Source organism: Tinamus guttatus, unplaced genomic scaffold (assembly GCF_059628265.1).
Source record: "Tinamus guttatus ecotype Peru unplaced genomic scaffold, ASM5962826v1 Tinamus_guttatus_pri_ptg000141l, whole genome shotgun sequence".
In the NCBI taxonomy this organism is placed as follows: domain Eukaryota; kingdom Metazoa; phylum Chordata; class Aves; order Tinamiformes; family Tinamidae; genus Tinamus; species Tinamus guttatus.
The window spans coordinates 1,079,119-1,104,643 of NW_028288675.1; the positions used below are offsets into that span (position 1 = coordinate 1,079,119).

The following is a 25,525-nucleotide window of genomic DNA, read 5'->3' on the forward strand; positions in this document are numbered from 1 at the left end:
TAGTGTCATCATGATTGGTTATGGACAGGTTCTGTGTTACAGCTTCTGGTAGCAGAACAGCCCCTGCCTTTGGATAGCCCCAGCTTGCTTTCTTACCCAGGGTCCTGCAACCTCTGTGGTGACTGTAGCAGCACAGCTCACACAGAGAGTCCTTCTGCTTTGCTAGGGAGAGTTCACTCTAAGGCACTGTTGTTAAGGACTGAGGCCACAAAGCTTGTTTTTATACCAGAAATGCCCTAAATGGAAACACTGAAGTACAGGAATCTGCCTGTGGGACTTGTGCTTCTGTATGTGAATGCATAGTTTATTTAGCTGTTGGAAATGTGCTCAAGTTTTGTTTCTGTTGTGGCAACAATTCAGCTTTCCTGTGGCATTTTGCTGTGGTCAGCTGAAAGACAGACATTGAGATCATATTCCAGTTGCTTTTCCATATCTCTAGTACTCCTCAACCTCCTTTTGCTGTCTTGTAAGTGGTTTTTTTCTTAGGCTCTTACTCATCTGCTATATTCTACCAATTGTGCTATTCAGTTTAGGGTGTTGTTTAAACTATCTTACAAGATTTCATAATCACGTTTCATTTCCCATGAACTTTAAAGTTAAGCATGTCTGCACACTGCTCTCAACAAACAAAGCAAAACGAAAAACATTCTTTTATTTAAAGGTATTCTTTGCCTTGCTGACCTTATCCTGTTTGCTGGGCTTTCGCACGCTCAGAAGTTGTCTTTGCTTTTCTAGGCCATCTGAAACACTAGAGTAAGAAATTTCATGGTTTAATAAATTAGGTTAGATAGTTGTTTTTTGGGTTTTTTTTTAATTACCTGGAGCGTATATGTTCAAACTTGGTCTTTTGGCTGCAACTGTTGGCTCTTCACCAGAAGACTGGCCTCTGCCCTGTGCGTGCAGAGTCGGGTGCAGTTTCTCTGCAGGTTGCATCTTCCTTCTGCAGAGAGGAAGCGTGATTCACGGGGCGAAATGGGGCAGAGCCACTCTTCATGGGGACCTTCAAATGCAGAGTGCCAAGCCTGCATTTGGAAATAAATGCAGCATACATACAGCTTGGTGAAAGGTTGGATCTTTTGGACTGCTTCTAAGAAAATTCAGAATAATTTCTGCATTTTTGAGAAAAGAAAAAGAGGTAGGAATAAAGCAAACCTTTCAATAGGTTATTTTTAAAGTGAACTATAAAAATGTAATAAAAAAGATCACAGAAAAATGTTTCCTATGGACACTATGGTGTCAGGAGTTGTTTTAGAAAAAAGTGATCATCTGCAGAAAGATCTGCCACCATCCGCTATTGCAGATTAATGGGACACTCAAAAGAGGAAGTGCAGGGGGATTTGCTCTGTTCCAATGTTAAGTGGAGTTTAGAAGAGAAAAGTATATCTCTCTAAAGATAGCCTTTCAATAGGAAAGCATGGCAAGCATCATTCGTATTTTTGTTTTTGACCTTTCAAGGATACAGGTCTTAATGCAGAAATAAGTGGCAGCATATAAAAAAAAGTAAAATTTTTGAGTACTATAACAGTATTAACAGGATCCCCATAGATTTTTAAGTGTAACTTAGGGTAATTTCCAGGGTTTTGTTTTGAAAAGCTCAGCCCAATACTTAAGCAACAAAAACTCCCATGGAATTTCCATTAAGTAGTGCAATTTGGTTTGTGTGTTTGTGGGGAAGATGTAGCTTTGTAGAATGTCCTCCAGAAATGCTTTTATGCTGGTTCCAGCCTGTCTAAAAGCAGGAATATCAGTCTACAAAAAGATTGGCTCACTGATAATGGCTATCTATTTTCCTCCTCTTCCTGTCTGTGGTTTATAAGACAGAATGGGGAAATATCCACTTGTGAGAGATTTGCATGAAAAAAAAAGGAGAGAGATTAATTTACATTGCTGGGTGTCAGGATGTAATATGATTATGCTGGCAAAGCTAAAAAAGAAAATCTTCAGAGCTCATAGAAATTTTAGAGGAGGTCATGAGCTTTAGAGGAGGTCATTGCAGATGGAGAAAAAAAAAATGTTTCTGAGCGCTGAGCAGTTCCTGAACTCACATTTTAACACAGGTATACATTTAACACAGGTATACATGCTGGCCAAAGCATGTGGAGGCTACAAATATTAAGAGTAGCTTGTGGTGGTAGTTTAATATAAAAGGTTGTGCATAGAGGAATAAAAACTTCGAAAAATTATTCTTAGCCTCAACCCTAAATTGGTTTTTGCAAGAGCCTCTTTCCTCAGCACCGAGGTGCCGTCAGCACAGGGATGGGGAAGGCAGTTGTTGTGGTCTGGGATATTAGGACAGAAGAGGTAAAAAAAGAGGAGAGAAAGTCCTTGGCACAGGATTCTAGGAAGAGGGGATGCAGGGCTGACATTGCATCCCTTGGGAAGCAAGGAGGGAATTGATTTGGGAGGATTCCCGCTCTCCTGCACAGCCTCTGTGGCTGGCAGGTCAGACCAGCTTGGCCAAAGCGCAAAGTGGAAACGCAGAGGAACCTGTCTGGGATAGAGACGAGCAAGACCTGGGGTGTCCCGGTCTCCTAACGCTTTAGGAAATATCTTGCTTGTTCCTTTTGCTGCTCCTTGTGAAATAATTGCTGAGTTTGATAGGGCAAAATTAAGCTCATCTCTAATTCAGAATATAGCAGCCAAAACTGCTAAAAATAAAAAGCCAATGAAATAGAAAGCTTATTGTTAAACTTTTAAACCAAGGAAGCAAGTGCCTGTCAACTAATGTTATTTGTAGGACAGGACATTAGTCTTACTGTCAGTGTCATAAAATGAGACGTGACTGTTCCTTCTCTCTCTTACATGCTGTTCCCCACCCCTCCACCTTTCCTTAAGCTTCGATGGCCCACGTCGACTAAGCGAGTTAAACAGAAGTACTGCGCTTGGTTGCATTCCAGCTAAAAAAATAGCTTCAAGGATTTTGTTGTACTTGAATCAAGGCATTTATGAAAAAGAAACTTTTTTTTCTTTTCTCCTTTTCCTCTTATAAATGATGCTGTTTGCACTGGTTGTTTTCACAGCCTTATCATCATTTGAGATATATATTTTTTCTTGGTTCTTTTTTAGAGCATTTACTGAGGTGTTTTGATAGTAGGGAATGTTTACTGGAGGATCATTTACCCAAATGGAAAAGGCTCTTTGAAAGTAATCTACATTAATGAGGGCTATTTATAATTGAATTAATTACAAATACACTAGTAATTCAACTACGTGGAGATTATTTGACTGTCAGCCGAGTACATGGCTTGGAAATGACTGTTTAGTTTGTAGGTGGCTGTGCTTGGACAACAGGACATGTTTGGAGGTAGGGATTTGTTTTCAACTTTTACAAAGTCAACAAAGGTGACTTTTTGTGAGTTATTTTCCCCCCTTGCCTAGTAGGCACAGGGAAACAATAAAATCGTTACTTAAGTATATTTTACCAGCATTTTGACTGAAATACATCTATTTTACTAAAATAATCTATGACTGAAGCTTTAAGATCAAAAAGCTGTTTAATGTTCTCAAGTAAGAGCACTGGGAGGTAATAGAAATGATTCATACCTTCATAAAATGGAAGTATATTGAAAAGTTAAAGAAATTAAACCAAAAAAAATGCCAGGTATAATTCCACTGACTTGTTCGGGCTTAGAAATGGTATGATTTTTGCCTATTAGGCCTATTAGGCCTAGGGAAAAAGAGAGAGACTCTGAGATGGTACAAAAGTCAGGAAGGTTTATAAATTACTCTGATCAATTGTATTGATTCAGCAAAGACAGAGGAAACAAATGGAGTCATCTAAAAACAGGAAGGCAGGAGCAAGTAGAATACTGCAGTTAAACCCTTCAACTAAAGGATGAAATACATCCAGAAAAGGTTATGGGGACGAAGTTCTTAGTGTGTAACGTGGCTAATCATGTAGTGTATTTGTTTCTGTCACTAGTCCTCTAGAGATTGTGAGTTCATGGGTATTTTTTTTATTTATTTGAAATTCTGTTTCATGTGTGCTATTCAGTGGAGCAGGGTAGATCAGACCTATTTCCAGAAAAATTAGGGACGTGGTGCTCTAAATATTTGTGCTCCTGTATTCTCTATCATGTGGAAAATTTAGATACATTTTTCTCACAATTTTTAAATGTTCTGGCAGATAAGTAAATCTGAGAGTTGTCTTATTCTGATATTTCGCATCTGCACACATGCATAAACCCCGTGAGATGTCTCTATTAAAATTCAGCCATTTGTTTCTAGTGCAGGCAAAGAACCAAGGAATTGTGCTGGCGGATGTCTGATCCACGGGAGACAATCCTCATCTCCAGGTCTGAGTGGGACAAATCTGACTCAGTGATCACTAAAGAGTCAACACTAAGTGAACACCAGAAAGCACATTTCTAGTTCTATCTCCTTTCTTTATTAGCAAACTTGAATGGAAGGAAGAAGCCTTTCAATTATAGCTTGATTCAAACAGGTTTTGCATGTGATTGTTAAACATGTGCATAGCATTCACTCCTGAGAGTGAAGCCCATTCACTCATCTAGGTAAAGTTATATATATGCATAACTGCAGGTTCAAAATCTGAATTTACCGTATCGGTATATTTCAGTGGGTTGTAATTGATTGAATTAGTTTTTTTACTTGTAATGTAAAATATTCTGCATATATAATTGCAAAGCCTTGTGAATCAAGGTCATTATTTAGTATAAATTATAAGGCTTAAAGGAAGACCCATTTCTAAAATCTCAGTCTGTTTTCTTGTGTGAGTAGATGAGGCAGATTTTTCTATTTGTAATTTCATTAACATCAAGATTGAACACGTATGCTTCAGGGAGTATGAGCAGAGTGGAATTGTATTAGAATAAACATGATGAATGTAGGAAAACAAAATGAAAAAATGATTAATTTCATATTCATGTTGAAAAACTTTTGTATGTATGTGAAGCAAAAATATGTGCTATAAAATATATATTTGCATATATAAAAAGTATATATTCAACATGCAGAGCAGAAGAAGGAGGATGGGGTTGAGGGATCCAGCTGTAAAAGATAAGTTTAGAACACAATGCAGAAAAGTAGTAGAACATAAATTCCACAAATGCAGCCTTATGTCCTCCTTATTTTTCCTTTTTGTCAGTGTTGAAGTCACCAAGATGCCAAGCACAGCAGTAGGAAACTTTGGTAGCTCATAAAGGGATGATTCAGTGCAACACAGTGACTTGCAGTCCGGAGTTAGTTGAACTTACATTATATTAGAATATACGTGTCAAATAGCTGTTTTTTGTTGGGACTCACTTGGAAGTTGTCAGACTGCTGTGAAAATCCCAGTGAGAATCCCTCTGAGAAAAGGCTGAGCCGAAATGATTTTGTAGAACTTTCCAGCGCCTTTGAGACTAAAGACATGGTGAAGACAATGGTTTTAGAGAAAATATCTTCTAATAGTTAGAAAAATGTAATTGGAAAAAAAATGGACAAACTTTTGAGTATACCAACTCTGCTCCAGGTTAACATAGCTTTATAGGATTGTTCCCCAATAGCTCACTTTCATATTTGCAAAATCAAAGACCTTTTACTGCACTTGAGCTAATAGAATAATATTTTATTAACTAACTAAACATTTATTGCATCCTGCAAACACGGTTTGCATTCCAACATCCTATCCACTGAGTAATGCCAAACAAAGTATTTTCTTTTATATTTCCAGAAGCATTTGTGAGTGAGCTAGAAGATTAGTTCAGGAAAACTGGATCATTTGGAGGGTAATAGAAGCAACTGAAGCAAGACATGGAATAAATAATTATGGAGGGAAATAACTGGGCAGAGACGTCACAACAAAACAAAGATCTTGTGTTGCCTGAAACCATGGGAAACCTTTAAATAGGGGAGAGTTTTGGGTGAAATGCTGGAGGATGGTGGCAGAATCTCCTAGCACCTATCAGGCTGGTAGTTGCCTAGTGCGAATAGGGTAGAATAGGTACTTGCAACAACAGTAGACATTATTCATGTGTTCAAAGTTGTCAACAGCTTTGCTTTTCAAGCTGGTTATTAGGGAAGCCAGTCAAATAATACAGAGCTGAGGAGTGTTAGATTTAGAAACTCTCTTATGACAGTGACAAGCAGGCTTTGCTGCAGCTTGCTGGCCTAAAGAAAATAAAATTAACCATGTACTTTGATTGCTCAGTGAGGGTAGGGGATTTATTTGACTTGGTTTTAAAAGCTATATTCAGACCTGCATGAGTAATTAGTAATGAGCTGCTAATTTTCACTTCATTTTTAGGTGTTTAGGTTTGTTTGTTTTCTTTAGGACTGGTTGCTGTGAGTAATTCTTGGTCTACAGATAGAGATGTTTCTTGCATGTGTTTGGCAGGATGCAAACCAGAATATAGAAGAAGAAAAAAAAAGTTTTGCTCCAACTTAAAAGAGAGAATTGGTTTTTGGATGTGGTTACACTTTATCTCTTCTGAATGGTTCAGCAGACATTAAACAGCAAAACAGGAGAGACTATTCTCTCCTGTTTTACAGCAAAGAAACACTAGGAATTTGACTGCACAATTAGCTAAGCAATAGGGTTTCCATATCACTAAAGTGCAATTGAGTCTGCCCCTTAAGAGAATCTGAAAGCCTGCATAGAGCAAGCAAGGCTCTTTGGGAGCGATTCAGGACAATCTGGGGTTGATTCTAGCACATTGTATATTCACCAGTGTACGTTAAACTGTGTTTAAGCCAATATGAATCTGCCAAAAGAAATTTCCCTGAGTTTCACTAGAAAACAAAGAGCTAAATTTCACTTTATCTATTTTTAAGTGCTTATAAACCAATTAAATCAGTTCTTCATATTTTTGCTGTTATTTTTCAAAAAGTTAAAAATACAGCTAAAATACAGGAAGGAGAATCATACAAATAAGATGTAATATCTTAAAAATATAATTATGGAATATTATCTGGCCATGACAAAGATAATAAAATCAAAAATCAGCTTTCATTTACTTAGCTAAAACAATAGAGTGCTTCCGAGAGCTTCTCCGTGTTTCTTAATTAGATGGTCGGATATTTTAAGGACTGAGGGACTTGGGAAGGTGCCTGGTGCCGGTGACACGTGGCTGCTGCTGGCTGCCAGGCTGCTGTCACCTACCGGCGTGAGCTGCTGCGGGGCCTGCGGGCCTCGCGCTGGCGATGGAGCCCGTTCTCCAAGGCTCCCTGCGCCCCTGGGAGGCTGCCGGAGGCCTGGAGCAGGGCTCTGCTGCCTCAGGAGCTGCGGGCAGGGAGGGGTGAGGCCCGTCGGGGCAGGAGCTCGTGCTGCACCCGCTCGTTCCCTGCGGAGCCACGCGCGGTTCTGTAGGAGTCCGTCTGTGCTCCGGCACAAAGGCTGGGCGCAGTTCAACAAGGCTTGGCTGCTAATCCAATCCCAATCTACTGGGAGAGGTCCGCAGTGCCCCTTCACTCTGCCCATCCAAATTGGTCTCCTGAGATGGTCCCCAAAATTTATCATGGCTCTCCCTCTCTGCCTCCCACTTGCTGTCCAAATAAGCTCCTTTTTATGTGATTCCTTTCTGTTGTCTCAATAAGGTTCCAGAGCTCTCTTTTTCTCCGGGATCTTTCTTCCTCTGGGGCAGACCCTCAGTTAGTCTCGTCTTCTCTTTGCCTAGAAGCAGTTTCAGACCCCAGTGCCTCTCCCCTTGCACTCCCTGACTTGCAGTTCTTCGTGCCAACACATTCCCGCTGGGTGCCCTTGGTGACTCCTGCTCTTCTCTAGGAATTCCCAGGCGGATCTCAGCTCCTAGGGACCTCCCTGTCCATCCTGGTGTGCTCTGATTCACTCTGGCTTTGGTGGAAATGTTCCTCAGTCATCTCAGTAAGGTCACGAGTAGACTAGGGCATTCTCCATTAAGAGAATTTGGGTGCATATGTGTGCTTATTATGTGCTTAGGATCATCCTATTCTTAGATACATGTGCTAAATTATAAACGAAACTTCTCTCAGTTGCCTTTTATACTGCACTGCACTAAGTGCCTTATTGGAGTGCATAATGTGAGTGGACTAAAACATGTCACAAGCAGTTTGCTCTCTCAGCCTCTTCCTCTTTCTTCCTCTGCAGAAGTATTTTTTTTCTGCAGAAAGAGCAAGCAGAGATCTAAATTACTGTCAGACTCCACTGAAGGATACGGTAATGACATAAGCGTATACCAGATTGCATAGCTATTTATTTATCCAGGAAATGTTCCTGGGATTCTGGAGCAACATGTATCAAAGGAGAGAGAAAAAAAAAAGCATTTTCATTCTTGCTTCTTGCTCAAATAATTCACAACACAGAGAGGACAAGGATATTGGAGAGCACGAAGTAAAGAGCCTGTGGTAAATTAGCTAGATAGAAAGAAATAATTCCTAAATTACTCCTCAAGCATCTTCCTGCGGGTAGGCAAGCTTCTCTTGGACATCAGCCTGGACATAATTTTCATTGGAAGAGTGGGGCTTTGTGGCTGAACTTAAAGCATACTGCATATATGTGGGAACAGCAGATACCTACACACCAATATACCACAGCAAGTGAAAACTCTGCGAGGATGAATGGCCAAAATATAGGAGGAGGAATTTGGTTTGACTTTTTTCCATGGAGCTTCAATTCTTATTCCATAGTAGGGGACAAATATGATTTCTTTCCAGCATAGTTGATGCATCAGACTTTTCTTGATGCTGCAGTGCATTTCCTGTGGAGGAAGCTTGTGGCTATCGCTGCTCTTGTCAGCTGGAGGCGCTGGAATGTGACTTGCTTTCTTGCCGGGTATTGACTGCCTTCAACTGGTGGCACTTCATTTATTACTTGCTGCAGATAACTTCTGATTCAGTCGTCTGTATCATGACCTTTTCCTTTCTTTCCCTTCTTTTCTTTCACAGTTGGAAATCTGTATCATTACTTGGTACCGTTATTAGTTTTGTAATATCTTCTTCTGTGAATCAGAGCACTGTATGTACTTGCTGTCAAACACAGCTCACAGTAGACTTGTTTTGTTCTGTATATCAATAAACCTCTTAAATAATGCCACTCTTACAGACCACTCTTAAAGAATGCAAGGACAAGATTTATCTAGAAATTCTGTTGCATCAAGGACTCAAACTGACCCTTCCAGGTTGTATTCTACAGCTTTGCCCAGCTTTTGGATTCTCTGCCTCAAACTGTTGAGCATCTGGGCAACATGATCAAGGTCTTGGACTTCGTTCAATGCTTCTGAGATCTCCAAGGCAGGGAATAGAGGAATGGTGCAGTCATGGTATCCCAAGTTGACCAATTTGGGACTAAGTGATAAAAAGTACTGAAAATTGTGTAGGAAAGTCATTTTTGCATCTAGTGATTTTACCAGTGAGGCAAAGGTAAAGTGGGTCACATACCCAGAGCAGAAGAACAAAGTAAGGAAATAGATACTTGCCGACGTTGGGAAGAAACAAACTTTCAAATGTCATCCCAAGAACATCACATGATATATGTACTATAGCATCCCAGGCTGAGACAGAATGTATAGAAGGACTCAGACATGCTCCTGCATTGTAGATTCCCTAAGACAGGATGTGTGGGGAAACAGCTCAGGAATTGCTGAACCAACTTGAGGTGGAGAGACCATCTCACTAGCTGCTGGAAAACCAAATGATCTTTCTGATATGAAAAAGGATTTCATATTCAACTTTAGAAATGTATCAGAAACAGTAAAGCTGGGGAATCTGTTTTTTTCCTGAGTACTTCTCTTTTAACTTTCATTAGCTGTATTGCTTGGCAATTACTATGAAATGTGTGGTCCTGTATATTAAGTGCAAACACAGTAAAATCTCCTGTATTTGATTATAAAATTGGCATAGACCACTTGCTTATGTTTCTGTGTGATTCCCGGTACTAGGCTTATAAGTATGTTACAAATTTTATTCATATGTAATGCGTAACAGTGATTTTCTCACAAAAACTGTTGTGCAAGTGCCCAACGTAGGGTTAGTCTCTGCAGCAGTCTCTGGAATGCATTCCTTAAAGACATGAACATGTGCGTTTTTTTTCCTTTTAAGTGGTCCAGGACCATTTCAGAAGAAAACACGAGGATTATGTAAGCCTGTATAATGAGAATGTTATAATTCTAGCTGGCATTTTTAGGAAGAGGAAGCAAAGGCATCGGGAAGTAGCTGCAGCATAAGAGGATATGAAAGCACAGCAACTGCAAGGAGATGTGGTTTTCACTGCAGTTGCACTGTGGGAAGCATCTCATAAAGTAAGTTGTCAGATGACATTACTTGGAAACTTGTAGGCTTTTGGGGGGAAAAGAGCTTGAAGAGCACTGTTACTGCTTACAAATGAAAAAAGATTTTTTTTTTCTGAATAAAGATGTTTAAATTAAGTTGACAATACAGTAACAGACCATCAAGACACAAATTCAGTCTGTCTGGTTGGAACAGTCTCATTTTGCCATTCTGTTTTTCCAGTGTTTGTGAGAGGTGCATTATTTAGTTTGTTCTTACTAATGGGCCTTCAGAAGAAAACTGGGTTTGGAAAGTGTAAGTTTCTCGCTGATAGTGCAGACACAGGCTATTCATAAGAGCTAAGAGAGAACTTTCTGAAAGGACAGAAGTATCTTGAGCAGCAAGGAGTGATGTGTTTGGTCTTTCCACCTTCTGCACGGAGTGGCAGCAATACTAGTGTCAGGAACCTCTTGACATTTCCTGAGGAAATGTTTGTCCTTCCAAGCAGAACAACAGCAGTATTTTGTCTCTGTATACGACAGAAAAAAGACCAGAAGAAAAAAGAGATTTCACAAATACGTACAGTGGTGATTTATATACTTCCTAATAGATCGGGGAAGGGAGAGACAGCACTGACATTTAGTGTGGACTGTGGCAGCAGTTACAGCTGAGAGCTGTGAAACACTCTTCTTCCCAATCCTCAGCAAAACCATCGTGCTAGTTTCCAGAGCCTTATTTGTTCTCTGCCTTTGTCATTTACTTTAAATAATTTTTTATCAGCTGTATGACTCATTTTCTCCCAAGAGGCAAAAAACAGTAGCTTGTATGTCGTTGTTTTGTCTGAAGACACTTCTTTAAATGTCACATAGATACACTAATCGCTTTTTATTTTTGGTTGGAACTGACTGTTTCCTTCTCCCTCATATATGGGGGGCAGGATCTGTTGTGCAGTCCTTGGTCCAACAGCATTTCCAGGTGGCTGTATGACATAAACTTAGTACCCCCCACCACCACTGAGCACCATGTCATGGCCCAGTAGTGGGGTACAAAACCAGCCTGTTCCTATGGAGTAGCCATGCAGTAGTATTTGGGCTACCTTTTGTAATTTATCACACCTGTCAAAGTCTTTGGTCTCGTGTTTTAGTAGGAGAGGTTTTTGTGGGAAGTTCATCTGTCTTCCTACTGCTGACCCTCTGCAAGAGTCTTCTTCCTCACCTGACCCCATTTCTTACCTGGTCCTCCCCTCTCTTGCCTTTGGGCTGCCTGCTTTTTGCTACTGAAAAAGAAACAGGGAAGTAGGGAGTCTTCTGCTTGAGAAATCTGTCACTCTTCTTTTAGAACTATGTACTGTCTCCAGTCTGATGAGCAGTGATGAGGGAAGAAAATGACAACAATAATTTGGGAAGTTGAGAGAGGCAACTACATGCTGGCACTGGCAAGATGTAACCCTCTTTAACTTGGATAAGTCTTAAGTGAAATATGTTCAGTGAAGCTGACGGAGATGTTGCCAGCAGGAGGACTGGAACTGGGAAAACAGATGCTATGAGCACTGTGATTATTATTTAGTCTGTAAGAAAGCATGAAAAATGCTAGACATAAAACATGTGAGAAGATGCCAGCCTCAAAAAAAGATATCTATTTGCTGATAGAAATGATTAAAAAAAATAAAGCTAGAAAACAGATGAAGAGTGCAGGAGCTCTGCACCCTTACCTGGGTAGAGGCCTTAGAAATACTATTGCAAGACAGAACAGACTTCTTACAACATTAAAGAAATAAGTATGTTTTATATATAGTACAGTAATGACTTATTCTGAATATGGACTGTCATATGTTGGAGGGAAGGAATAGTTCCAAAATGGACTTAAGTTTTGATATGTAATGTCATTTCTAAGCCTGCTGGAATAACCCCTCTTCTTTCAAATAATCCTAGAGAACATCCTATGTCCCCCCCACTTAAAAAGTGTCCTAGCTCAGCGGCTGGCACGTAACTTTGAACTCAGTGCTCAGCCTCAGTTATCAACACAAAGATGAAAAGGTAATGGCAACTACTAAATATAAAAGAATAGCATCTACTCAGTATAAAAGGATAGTGCCCTTTTATTATTTTTAGATAGTACATTTGACTTGTGGCTACCGGATTGATGGCTAATGGCGGGGTGATTTCCTCTCTGACAAATGTCCCATGATTTGTCTCTGCACAATCTCTTAATCAAATACGTAACTCGGGATTCAAGTACATGAAAGCATGCCCGACTGTGTCCTTCACTGTCTTTCAAAGTGGCCTAATATTATGCAGTGAAGGGAGATTACATCATGGGGGAAAGAAATGGGCTAGAGAGAAAGGTCCTCAGCTTCGCACAAGTCTTTGGTGGGTTGTGATACCAGGGTCTGTTCGTTGTAGACCTTTACATGAGTAAGAGTCAGGTCAGAACAGGATTGTCCCACTGAACTGCAGAACCCCAAAATGCAGCAACTTCAACAGTGCTGGGAGCAGGGGCTGGCAGCTGCACCAAGCAGAGGAAGGCCCTGGGTAGTTTCTGTTCTGTTCAGTAGAATATACAGTCTTTTTACGTGCTCTTGTGTTAATGTAGGGAACTATACTTAGCACAACTACAACGAATACAAACACCCACAAAACGCTATGGGCCAGGGTCTGTACATTTTGATTCATTCCGCTTATTTTTGGTATATCCTGTCACCTATTTTAATGAATACATTATAGAATGCTATATCTAAACTGGAATATCAGAACTCATCTTGTATATTTTCTCAGAAGTGGAATTTTCTAGAATGTCCACTTACAGTTTTTACAGTTCTACTGCTTATGGAAAAGGTTTCTTTTGACTTGGTCTGACTGCTTTCATGTGGGGTTGAAACCAGGTCCTTAGGTCAGAACTTTCAGTTACTGATTTCAGTTTAAAAAAGTGCTTTATTTACATGTTCAAGTCATCCTTCAGACTTGCAGATTTTATTCATGCTTTTGTTTCCTGGCAAGAAACGTTAGTGCATTTAGAGATATAAAGAAGATTTAAGATTATTTCAGCTGGAACGAGACAGTGGGTAGTAAGTTTAAGAGAGAAAAGAAGAATGTTCTTTTTGGTTGAAACACATGGTCAGCATCACAGTCAAAGCTCTGCCCAAGAAATAAGAGCACTAATATTTCTGTATCTTGTAAACATTCCATAAAGATGATTGTATGGCATTTTGCTTCATAAATGAAGAAAACTAAAATAATTGAGGCTTTTCTTAACATGTCTTCTTTGAAGTATGGCCACTTATCAATCACCAGCTGATAGTCTATCAGATGAATTTCCAGCCCTGTCTCTGTCCCTTCCTGTGTAAAGTACTGACCTCTTTTACACGAAGGAACAGCACTTGGGTTCTCACGTTAAGACCCACACACATACATGGCAGGAAAATATTTTTAATTGAGCAATTCATGTCTAATTACTGGAAATGACTCTTTTAACTACCAGAAATTATTATGTATAATTCTTCTAGGACTTTTTTTTTTGTGATTCTTAATAACACAGTCACTAATTGCAGTTTTCCCAGATTATCTGTGTGGCTTCATGCAGCCAAGCACTACTACTGCCTCCTCCTACAGGTGTTCTCATTTCAGCTGCTGCCCTGGGGTGTGAATCCCGCACACACACCTGTGTCTCATCCAAAAACCATTTTAGTCTGCTTGGGTCTTACCATTCAATTCAGTGGGCTTTGCAACAGGCATAGAGTGAATTGAGTACTGTTGGTTCTGTTATTTCTGGGATTAAATTATTTATTAGGGAAAAAAAGTCGCATGCACAAGCTGAGGGTAAGATAAGCCAACAAGGTATTTCTGTAAGAATAGAGGAAGAAGATGACTTCCTATTTTCAGGATAAAGAAGTGTTATGGAGATTTTTGTTCTTAGTTATCTGAGAAGACTCTTTTGCATAATTTACTCCCCTGTGGAAGGATTTTGTTTCAGCCTAAACAAGCTTCATAGTAAAGAAAATGTGCTACTTCTCAGAGACAAGGTGATCAAGTTTCAGTTCCCATCCAAGTGATTATCTGGCACAAGCCTTTAAAATGAGCGAGGAAGGGTCAGGTCAAAAAAGACGTACAAGTGTCTGTTAGAAAGGTCCGTGGCTGACTATTTACAGGCTTCTTGTAGGCAAAGAGCAATTCACGCTGTTAGTCAGTGTTTGTGCTGGCATGCAGGTGCAGATGGAAACATAAGAAATGCAGAAGGATTCTTTTTTGCTTTTTTTTTTTTTTCTTTCCTGGAGCAGAGATGAAGCTTTGGCTCCCCATAGTGCACTATGTGACATTTACCAATAAAAGACCTACTGGGCAAAGCCCATGGCTGCTGTATTGTGGAGCAGGTGATTAGCATAGCTCTTGAAGAAGCACTTCATGTTTCATGCCAGGCTACAGCTGTTTGCTTTTTATCTTTGTTCTGTATGCAGATGCTGCTATGAGGAAAGAAGTCAGCAATGACTGATGTGGAGCCTGTGGTCACAGATTTTGCAGCCTCGGGAAGGGCAGGACGCCGGAACGCCCTGCCGGATATTCTGGGCTCTCCTGCTGGTGCAGGGACTTCAGACCTGCCGCACAAGCTGGCCGAGCTCTCCGTTTCAGAAGGTAACGCCTGCGTGCTCGTCAGCCAGACATTCCTATGCAATCATCCTTTGCTTTCTGCTTAAGACGTGGACAACTGATGACAATGCTAATATTTCTCATCCAGGTTAAATTCAACATTCCAAAGCAGCTATCACACGTACATCTTAATGAGACATGGTAGTTTTATCCCAGACCGAGTCTGTTGTGCCCACCCTCACATTCAGCGTTGAGGAGGCTGGAGAACGTGTGTTGGGAACTGAATTCCAGTTGCAATGAACAAGCAGCTGCAGTGTTACCCTGATGGGCAGCTGGTTAAGCCATCACTCTAACAATAAAGTAGAGTCTTCTTAGCACAAAACAGCAAGCTCTGTTGTTAATCCCATTCCAGCTGCCATCCCAGCTCAGGTATATAAATTAAGAGTATCCTAGAGGCTGTGCTGACTTAACCCGCTATTAGGCTTCCAACAGGGCAGCTGAGGGCCGTGTTGTATTTCACCATGCCCAGGTCTCTATATTAGTCCAGTAATGGGTTGTGGTTATTGACTTAGGTCCAGTCAACACTAGGTTTACACTGAGTTCTTTTAACTTTCAAGGGCATTTTAGATATGACTCTTTCCACTGCTCAAATGAAGTGGATCAAAAAAAATCTGATCTCTAATGCCTATGAAATGGGAATTATAGGCCGACCCTTCATATGTGTTGCCCCCCACTTTCAGGTTCTGATTTGTAAATAACTTTCTCTCTTGTGCTGTCGCTGTTGCTGCTCTGATGAATCTCACTGCGACCGATCTCCCACTTCCAACAGCAGCAGTGATGTGAGGGTGGTGCCGTGGGGGAGGCAGAGAGGATGACCCAGGCATCTGAGCTGGAAGTAGGTTATAGAAGAGATTCCCAGGCTGCAAAGGTGCATATCCTGTTCGCATGTGGGTCCGCTGCAGATCAGTTACTTGATGCAGTTAGAGGATGTGGAGTGTAGCTTCCTAAAGCACCATAAATGTTGAGAGGGATTGCGTATTGCTTAGACTACAAGCTAGTGGAAGAGAGCAGGCAGCAGCAGCGCATCCAGGAGGAGTGACAGATTCACTACCTGCTGGCCTGAACCCAAGAAAGAGAGGAAAAAACAAGAATCAGAAAGGGTACTGGGAGGAGGCAATATTGTTGCCCAGGAGAAGGGCAACAACGTAGGAAGGAGAGAAGAGGGCAGAGGGAGATACAAAGTGAAAATGAGAAAGATAGCATGGATGGTCTAATCTGCTTGGGCATGGAACTGCTGAGCCGTAGGAAGGGTGACTGGAAATCTGGGAGGACAAGCGCCGTGCCCGAGTCCCTGCAAGGCAGTGCTCAGCCCTGGGAGTCCAGAGGCAATGAAGCCAAGTTCATCCATCTTGGCTTTGAAGGGGACATTCTCCTTAGGAACTTGGAAAGTTTATCCCTGCAGGTCCGCTCATTCTTGTGCATGTGACTGGAGCACTGAAAATCCACTCCAATTATAGAGAATCACTTACATTTAATGTTTTTATTTCCGTTTCCAAACAGCTCTTTCACCTGGCACAGCTTGTACACAGTGACCAAGGGTCAGATTCCAGCAGGAGAGAACTGCTTCCTTTCCAAAAGGGGGAGGCAGGCTGGAACCGAGAATGTTATTAGTATCAAGGACTGTGGAAATAAAGCTCTTAAATTAACCGCTCCGACCCATTGAAACATTAGTTTCTGTATTACATAAAACTAACCTTCATATTGTTTAAAGCAGTGAACCTTGAGGGAGACGCACATAACCATGTTAAACAAAGCACAACAGATAAAACAGCTGTTGATAAGTTTTTCATGTTTGTTTCATTTTGACCTCTGGAAAGTTTAGTTGAAAAGAATATAGCTTTCAGTGCATGGAAAATTTCTGTCTTCAATCTCTTTTTCCCCCCCAGATAAAAATAAACATGGAAGAGTTGAAAGAAATGTTACGGCACAGCATAAAATACGTACTTAGCCTTCCAGACAGAATAACCCTCCTCTCCTGGTGCCTATTCAGTGCCTTATGAGGAAGAAATAAAACACAGCTACAACAGTTTGAGAAAAATGTACTTTTTTAACAAATATAAAGACCAGCATTGGATTTGAAGAGCAATATAGAGCATGGAATTATCCTTTGCTTTTGTCAAGGGCAAATAGCTGTACCAGGGCATGTCTAGAAGGAGCAGTTTCTGTTACCAGCAATTCCCAGCAGTCATAATAGGAAGCGTATAGAGGATGCAGGTCAGCCCACTGTGACTACTGGGCACCTGAGCAGCAACTCAGGTGTTTTGGTTGGGAATGGGGAATTTCACAAGTATCAAATGGGGATCAAAAGTATCATAGCTCCATCTTGTTGTAAGTTAAATTGTCAATGAGACAGCAACCGAATCTTCAACAAACTGGAAGGAAAGTCTGGAGACTTAAATACTGTAACTGTGAAACAGTTTGTGAAATATTTGTTATTTTAACAGGTAAGTTTTTTTTTTCTGTTCATGGTTGTAACAATAAGTCATTAAAAAAAAAAGGAAAAAAAAAAGTTGTTTCCAACCAATGAGTTTGGAGGTTGGATAAATGAGAAAAATGAAGGAAGAAAGAAATGTAGTGAATGTAGTTCTATAAAGCATGCCTGATACTGTTCTGTTCTCAGGGATCTAGCTAAGGTTGTGGGAAATGCTGTGGAGGACTCTTCCCATCTTGGTTCAGACTTAACTAATGGTCATTGGGTCATACATTTCCCTTCTTGCGGAGATGTCCCTGTCCTAGTGAAAGGCTTGGAACAGGATGTGCTAATATCTTCTGTCTGGCATGAAAGAGGAGACTGCATATATTCTTTATTAATATACACAGATCTTAGCTCTGTGATATAAATTGCTATGTACTATAAAAGTCACGCCAAATTAATGTTCTCACTGTGAGGTACAGGAGGGATTTTGGCACTAGCTATTTATCTCAGAGCCTAAATTCAAAATTAAGACCTTGGGGGTCCTGTCTGCATCCACTGATGTCTAAATTTTAAAGGCCTGAAACTTTTCAAATGTGATCCTGTGGGATGCTTTATAGAGGAGCCACACTGAACTGTTGGTCTTGCTGGTGATCAGAAGGTTAAAGAGGAGTCTGCAAAAAGTTTGTCAGCAGAAAGAGTTGGTCACACTGGCCTCCCACTACCACCAGTGGATGTGGTAATCCACTGTTAATCAGCTGTTCTGTCGATTAAATTCTGTTATTGCCTGGACTTTTCTGAATAACTGCATCTTTCCAGATCTTGATACACTCAGCAGTTTGGTACTTGTGGCGCATGTATGCACTATCAAGTGTGAGGTTACATTTCCTCTAACAAACTATGTTTTCCTCTATCCTGTCTCCAAAGCTCCCGTTATATTAGACCAAGATACATAATTCTTTTGCCTGTTCATGGTGTTTTATGGCAAGACCCTGGGAAAAAAAGTGTTGAAAAAGTGCCCCTTAGAGTATGAATAGTAAGGTGGATAAGACCTGAAGGACAGCATAACTGGATGCACTGAGCAAACCTTTTCTTGCCACCAGAAGACACAGACTGTCACACTTTGGTACAGAAAATGTTCTGGTAGCATTGGTAATGCCATGTGGGACTGGAAGATATTGTGAAAATGATTATTTCACTCACTAGTCCTGCGAACATTCCAGTCCAATCTGTGGAAGAGTGAACTTCCAAAGAAGAACAAAAAAAAAAAAAAAAAAACCCTTCAACTTGTGAAGACAAGGTGAATTCTCCTAGGCATTTCATGGCCAAGAAGGACAATGCACCTGAAACAGAGCAATGCATAAAACTGAATATAATAATAGAAAGTTTTCTCCCATCTGATTCCACTACCAAATGCTCATTGATCAGTATGTGCAAGGAGCACACAAATCAGCACCAACAGGACATGGCTTTTGGAAGATGTTTGTGCAAGTTCTTTATCTTTTAGTTTAAAAGCACTTTCCAAAGCACTTATTGTAGCAATAAAGAGCTGATCCAAACAGTAATCATTAGTAAACCTAAATATTTAGCTGCAATTAGAATGCTGTGAGAATTTTTGTGGTATATATATTTTATTCTGTCTTTTTTAGATGAAGGAGCAGAGGGTGGAGAGGTATCGCCATCCAAAGCATCGCTGGAAAGTCAAGAGTCAGGAGGAAAGAGCAGTGATTCCTAACACCTAAGGACTTGCTGGATTAATGAAACCCATCAACAGACTTTCTAGAGTTTCTCCGTATCACCAGTTCTGAAGTGTGGTAGCAACACAGAAAACATTTTACATCATACTTGTATCTAGATGACATTAACATGGAACTAATGATTTTTTTTCTACAGTAGTCCATCATAAACAATGTTCTACAAATCTAAATGCAATGAGAACTAAAGAATGTATCTGTTGTTTGGGTTTTTTTTTAATAGTTGTAATACTCATCCTAAACAGTCTTCTTTGGTAGTTTCAAAGAGTATAGTTAGCAGATGTGCCAAGTAATGGCTGCTTCAGAATAAAATTTCTATTTCGTAATTTTCCAAAGCAACTTTTTTCTCTCTAACACATAGGTATATTCACTCTTCACCTTAAGATGATATTAAGTATGTATTAAATTACAGAAAACCATCTGTAATTTATTTCTTGAGATTTTTGTTCTCTTTAGGGATATATAGATAGGGTAAAGAAATAAAATATCTTTTTTTTTCTCTCAACTCCTGATTGCAAAAGGTTTTGTATTACTACTTAATCCAGCAGTGTATGTTTTTAACCTCTCTTGCATTTATTCAATTATGCAGACCATCTCAGTTCTCCCATTCCCAGCAGTCTTGCTGCTTCCATCATTTCTGTTCTCAAGCTTAATATTGTAGCTGTTTATGTGTATCTAAAATAAAAGTCACATTTATAAATGACTAAAATTGTTTAATCTCACAGTGGGAAATAAACAGCTATCCTCTTTTCTGCCTTCTGTTGAATCTTTGATGTCTCTCCTTTATGACAAGACTCAAAGCCCTGTAGTTTATAAGTGTATTTCACCTGGTTTGGGTTTATTGTTTGCTCCTGATGGAAACATTTCAGTCACTGTGTTTTTTACAAAGATGTTTTTAAACAAAGCGTCTTTTCCCTCTGCTAAAGACCTTGATTTGTTACAGTGGTCATGCTGCTGAGAGTGCTCAGCATTCATCCCTCGGGTGCGGGAGACCTAGGGTTCACGTGCAGATCTGGCCCTTCACAGCAGCCTGAGGCAGCAGCTTCCTGAAACTTAACCAACATTGGCAGGGTGGTCTTTTCACTTGACCACTCAGTCTCTCCACTGGATTGTAGCCAGCTGGAGGAAGCATCTCTCATAGTTATGTTCCCTGTAGTCCATCTGTAAAGAACTTGTGCATTTATAGCTTGAGGAGAGCTTGTAAGAGGCTACCATTAATACTGTGCATTTATACATGGGTTGTTTTTTACGGACTATTCAGTAAAGATTTCATCCAACTGTTCTCACCTCTTATCTTTACTCATGCAACATGTGCAACATCCCAGACTTACTTCCAAGTTTAAAAAGGTCAAATAGCCTCTTCTACTGGAACAAAACAGGTGGCTTAGGAGGACTGAGGGACTGAACTAACTCACATGGGAGGACCGGGGTTGAAAACCACAGTGGAGAGGTATTCAGTGTATCTACACTACACATTCTTGTGGGTGCAGTCCTATTGCCAGTCCTTTGTTGAACCTTGGTGCATAAATCATAGAATCATTATGGCTGGAAAAGACCTTCAAGAGCATCAAGTTCAACTCTTAAGCCCTTCAACACCCTGCCTGCTAAACCATGTCCCTAAGCACTTCATCTACACATTTCTTAACACTGCCAGGGATGGTGATTCCACCTCTTCCCTGGGCACCTGTTCTTCCAATGCCTGGACATTCTTTCTGTGTAGAGGTATTTTCCTAATATCTAACTTGCATCTCCCCTGGCGCAATTTGAGACCATTTCTTCTTACACTAATCGGGAGGTATTCGGGAAAAGAGATCAACCCCACGCCTCACCACAACCTCCTTTCAGATAATTATAGAGTGATAAGGTCTCCCCTCTCTTCTCCAGACTAAATAATCCCAGCTCCCTCAGAAGCTCTGCATAAAGTAGATCCTTATATAAGCCTGATACAAGCCAGGAGGCCGTTGGTCCTCTAGGCCGCCTAGTCACACTGCTGGCTCATGTTCGGCCAGATGTTGACCAACACCCCCAGATCCTTTTCTGCCACACAGCTCTCCAGCCGCTCTGCTGAGCCACTCTCTGAGAAGTTGTGGAGTCTCCTCTGGAGATCTTCAAAACCTGCCTGGATGCTACCCTGTGCCACGTGCTCTAGGTGTCCCTGCTTGAGCAGAGGCGTTGAACTAGATGATCTCTAGAGGTCTCTTCCAGTCTCAACCATTCTGTGATTAAAGAGGATCAGCCCTAACACCACATAGCCCTCTGGGGAACACTGCTCATGACTGGTCACCAGCTGGATTTAACTCCATTCACCACCACTCTTTGGGCTCGGCCATCCAGCCTTTTCTTCACCCAGCAGAGTATACCTGTGTAAGCCATGAGCTGCCAGCTTCTCCAGGAGAAGGCAGTGGGAGATGGCGTCAAAGGCCTTACTGAAGTATAAGTAGACCACGTTCACAGCCTTTTTCCTCATGCAGTAGGTGGGTCACCTGGTCAAAGAAGGACATCAGGTTGGTCAGGGAGGCAGTCCCCTGGTTGGTGATTGCCTTCCAGATGATCTGCTCCATAACTTTCCTCCATATCAAGCACAGGCTGACAGGCCTGGAAAAGAAGCTTCCTTGATCAGAAATTGAACCCAGGCCTCAGCGGTGAGAACACTGAATCCTGACCACCAGGAATCTCCATATGTTTCTAAATTGGGCCTAGCAGTTAAAAAAAAGATTATATGGATATATGTTATATGGACAAAAAGCCAAAAGTTCTTCATGTTTACCATACAGTCCAGAATACCTTGAAACATAATTTAAAAGAAATTGGTATTGTTATACTAACTATATATGGATGTAGTAAATGCATGATAATAAATGACAGGCCATTTGCCATTACTGATGCACCATCCATTTCAGCATTTGAGGTTCACAGTTTGTATAGAGACCATTTATTTAAATAATACTTGGCTACTGCTATAGAAGAATCATGTATCAAACTATTATCTGATGCTTTTGCTATTTTCAGTTTTCACTCCAGCATATTCATAGTTGTGTCGTGATAACCTACTGTCTGACATCAGAGACAGGGAATGCTATATCCTTCATTATCACACCTATATTGTGAGAAGTCATACAGTCACAACTCAGCTAGTAAATATGACAATAATCGAAGTCATAACCTTCAGGACATTAGTTAGGAACAACACAACTGTGGCTAGAAGATTTTTAAATTATACTTTGTGCATCACACACAGAAAGAAGAGTACTGCAAGATTTAGAAAATTATTTAGGATTGCTGTGTTGCATCAGCTGCTGCGCTGTGTTTGATAAAACCCATGAAAAGGAATATAGAGAAGTGCCAGTAAGCGCCAGATGTTTCTCCATCAGTTTGGCACAGGCCATGTTTGCTGTGCTCGGGAAGCATGAACCCCAGACCCAGTGTGCATTCGTCTGGGTCCACACACCCCTCAGAGCTACACAGACCAACAGGGCTGCAGTTACTTGCCCCAAAGTAGCTTGGGTAGAAATACTAAGCGCTTAACTGTCCTGCCACCTAGTGGGATCTTCAGCGTGCCGGGAAGCTCATGAAAAAGCATAAAGGGCATCAGTTGTTTAACATATCTCATCAGCCTAAGAGCAAAAGCAAAGAGGGTGACAGTTGACGCTTCTAGCACAAGACCATTTGTAGCTCACATGAGACCCTTGCTTCAAGGCTTTTGCTAAGGGTCCAGTTACGGCACTAGCTGTGCTGTACCTCAGCGGCTCTGTAAAATCAGAAAGTTAGGGGATCACAAACAAAATGAAGCTCCAGTGATTTATGTATGCTTGAGAAAATAATCCCAGCTACAAATTCCCAGCTGCATAGTGCTGTTATCAGTAGGTACACAGCTCTCCTTCCCACTCTCTCTCCTTCTGCACATTGGCCTCATTGTTTTCTTGCATAGTCAGCAAGAGTGCATGACATTTCCAGTTCAAGGGCGTGAAAACTCACCGCAGCTGTATGTGCAAAGGAAGGATACTGAGTTTATGAGTACCACAGGGGCAGTCCTGACTTGTAAACTCTCTTAGAAACCAGGTGTCTTAAGTCTAGATTGCAGTGCATTCAAGTTTAAATCCCTGCTCTGCAGTCTGGATTACGGTGTCAATACCACAATAAATGACTGGTTTGTTTGTTTTGGGGGGGGGGGGAGGGTTGTATTTTGTTTTGTTGTTTTTGCATTCTCACAGCTTCACCTTCCCCAGTTGAAGCTTTGAAGCTGTGCTGCTCTGCAAAATAACTAGCACTACCTTTGAGATTTTACTTTGGTTTTGCTTTCCCCCTTCTGTCTGGTGGGGGCCAGCGAGTGTCCCAAAACGATCAGGGAGTGCCTGAAGACACCTAGCAACGCCCACGGTCTCTCCTGTGCTTGTCCTGCGCCACTGCAGAGCTGTAGATCTCTGGCTTTTAAAGACAAGTCTTACATTTTCTGACTGGTTATACAAAGCATGCGTACTGTATTTTTTTTTTCCTTTGGATTAAACGCATACTCCGCAATTTCCTGCCATTTCCAGGGCAGGAGCGGCTGCCGGGCACAAGATGGCGCCCGCGCCCGGCCAACGGTCGCGCCCTGCGCGCGTCCTCTCGCCCCGTGCCGCGCAGCGCCTTCAGTTACAGCAACTTCGGGCTCCCTTCGGCGACGAAGCGAAACGCAGCGCGGCGGCGAGGAAGCCGGGGCAGGAACGGCCCGGCTCCCGCCGAGGCCGAGGAGCCGCTCTCGGCCCGCAGGGGTGGGAGTCAGCGCGCCGCCCGCCCGCCCTTGCTAGTTAAAACGGGAAGCCATCACCCAAACGCATTTTAAGCCGGGAAGATTTCCCTGCGTTTGCAAAGCAGAGCCGTGGCGGTGGTGGGCAGGTGGAGGGTTGTGATGTGCTGCCCACCCATTCCTGCCCAGCAGCCCACAGTAGCTTAGTGCTTTAAGTGTCTAATGCAGGAAACTAACCTCTGATTGCCGCCACGCTCAGTGAAATGAGGGGGCAGAAGGGCAACCGTGCACCCACTGAAAGGGCCACAGAAACCCATGAAGAGGATGGCGTGCCACTGCATGCCACAGCTGTGTCTCCTAAGTCCTGGGAGTGGAAAAGAAGAAAGGAACAGCATGTGACCAGGCAATTAAAGATGGTGTTGCAACCTAAAGTGCAGAAACAAATTTCTTCCAGGCATGTTCTTTTGACTGCCCTTTGAACTCTTGGCTTTGCAGCTTCTTTTTCTTTCATATTTGGACTGTCTTTAGTGGGAATTCCTAGGTGTGTTATAAAGGAAAAATTAAAATGCTGATGTTTAAGGAAGAGTGTGAGGATGGGGAAGATGAAGAACAGTGAGAAGGGGTTGTGTCGCATGTTTCCTCTGCACAGCCCTGGGTAATTTTACCATGACAGCAGAGCTAGTGTCAGCAAAAAGAAGTGACCCTCCTGCCTGCTCAGCTGCTTCTGCCCCTTTGCTGGCTGCAGCACACGTCTCCTGTGACACTGCGTTTCAAAGGTGCTTTTAGAGGCCTTGTTTAACTATTACGAGATTAGATAAGGACTTTGCAATAAGTAATAACAATAATCCTTGCTCTGGATTATGTTTACCACCTCCACGTTTAAGGGAAAGTCTTTTGAAACATGGGCACACATGGATGGATGGAATTAAAGGAATAGTGGTTGCCTCTATACTTTCTCGCTAGCACTTGTTACAGTTCAGTCCAGGATGTGAATCCAGTGGCTGTCCAGACAGGAACTACATCCCTACTCTCTTTTCCTTATATACCTGCATCTTTTGCCAGAGTGGAGTCTGGATTTAACAAAAACATGAAGCCACACTCAAGAAGTTGGATATATTTTCAGGTTTCCCAGTTTAGACTTGCCTGTTGTGACTGTCTCATGTGATTTCTTGCCTAATACGGGATATGGAACTTCTCTGAATTACTTCCTGCATCTTGTCTAATAGCTTGTGGTTGTTTAGTGTATTTTACAATTTGCAGGAACAAAAAGTCTACTAAGGCACACTGAAAATTGTTCTAGCAATTAAGTCTCCTCACAGCTAATGCACACTTCATTTTTAATATAAACTTCTCTAGGCTTAACTTCTAGTCGGGAGAGTTTTCATATCTTCATATCTGGACTGGTGAGTCCACTCTGATTTCTCCTTCTCACTGATTGTCCAAAGAGCAGAGGTGACTGAAGTTGTCCCCAAGCTTATCTTGTTACTATTTAAAGCTGGTAATGCACTATCTTAGCCCTACAAAGAGATAAATTGCTCTACAATTATGCGTTCCAGGACATATATGCATTTAGACTCACGAAGACTCAGAAGTGACTCAACACTTTTTCGCACACCACGTGCACAGGAAGGGTGTGATTATGGCTGCACTCTGTGAATGGCCTGACAAGCTAGGTGTGTAATTCCAGATCATCCAGCATGAGGTGGCATTTCAAAAGCATCTCTGCCTAATCTGCGTGAGACATCTTTCCATTAGCAGTAAGATCCTAAATTCATAACCTAACTAAAACACTAATCAAGAGTGTGGAATG

General features: G+C 41.5%; 1 protein-coding gene across 3 annotated transcripts in view; it reads left to right on the forward strand.

Moving 5' to 3' along the window:
- The window catches only part of PKIB (cAMP-dependent protein kinase inhibitor beta), a 57,184-nt gene extending 37,772 nt beyond the window's left edge, over positions 1-19,412 (forward strand). Inside the window, exons 1-3 of one of the 3 annotated variants that reach the window (XM_088521983.1) lie at positions 13,698-13,916; positions 14,633-14,807; positions 18,885-19,412. In XM_088521983.1, coding sequence (XP_088378109.1) covers positions 14,660-14,807; positions 18,885-18,970 — 234 coding nt within the window. In that variant the 5' untranslated portion in view covers positions 13,698-13,916; positions 14,633-14,659 and the 3' untranslated portion in view covers positions 18,971-19,412. Of the gene's footprint in view, positions 1-13,697; positions 13,917-14,422; positions 14,808-18,884 lie in introns of those variants that run through there. The other 2 variants (XM_088521982.1, XM_010226418.2) reach the window with 2 other exon arrangements.
- The last annotated feature ends 6,113 nt before the right edge of the window (positions 19,413-25,525 follow it).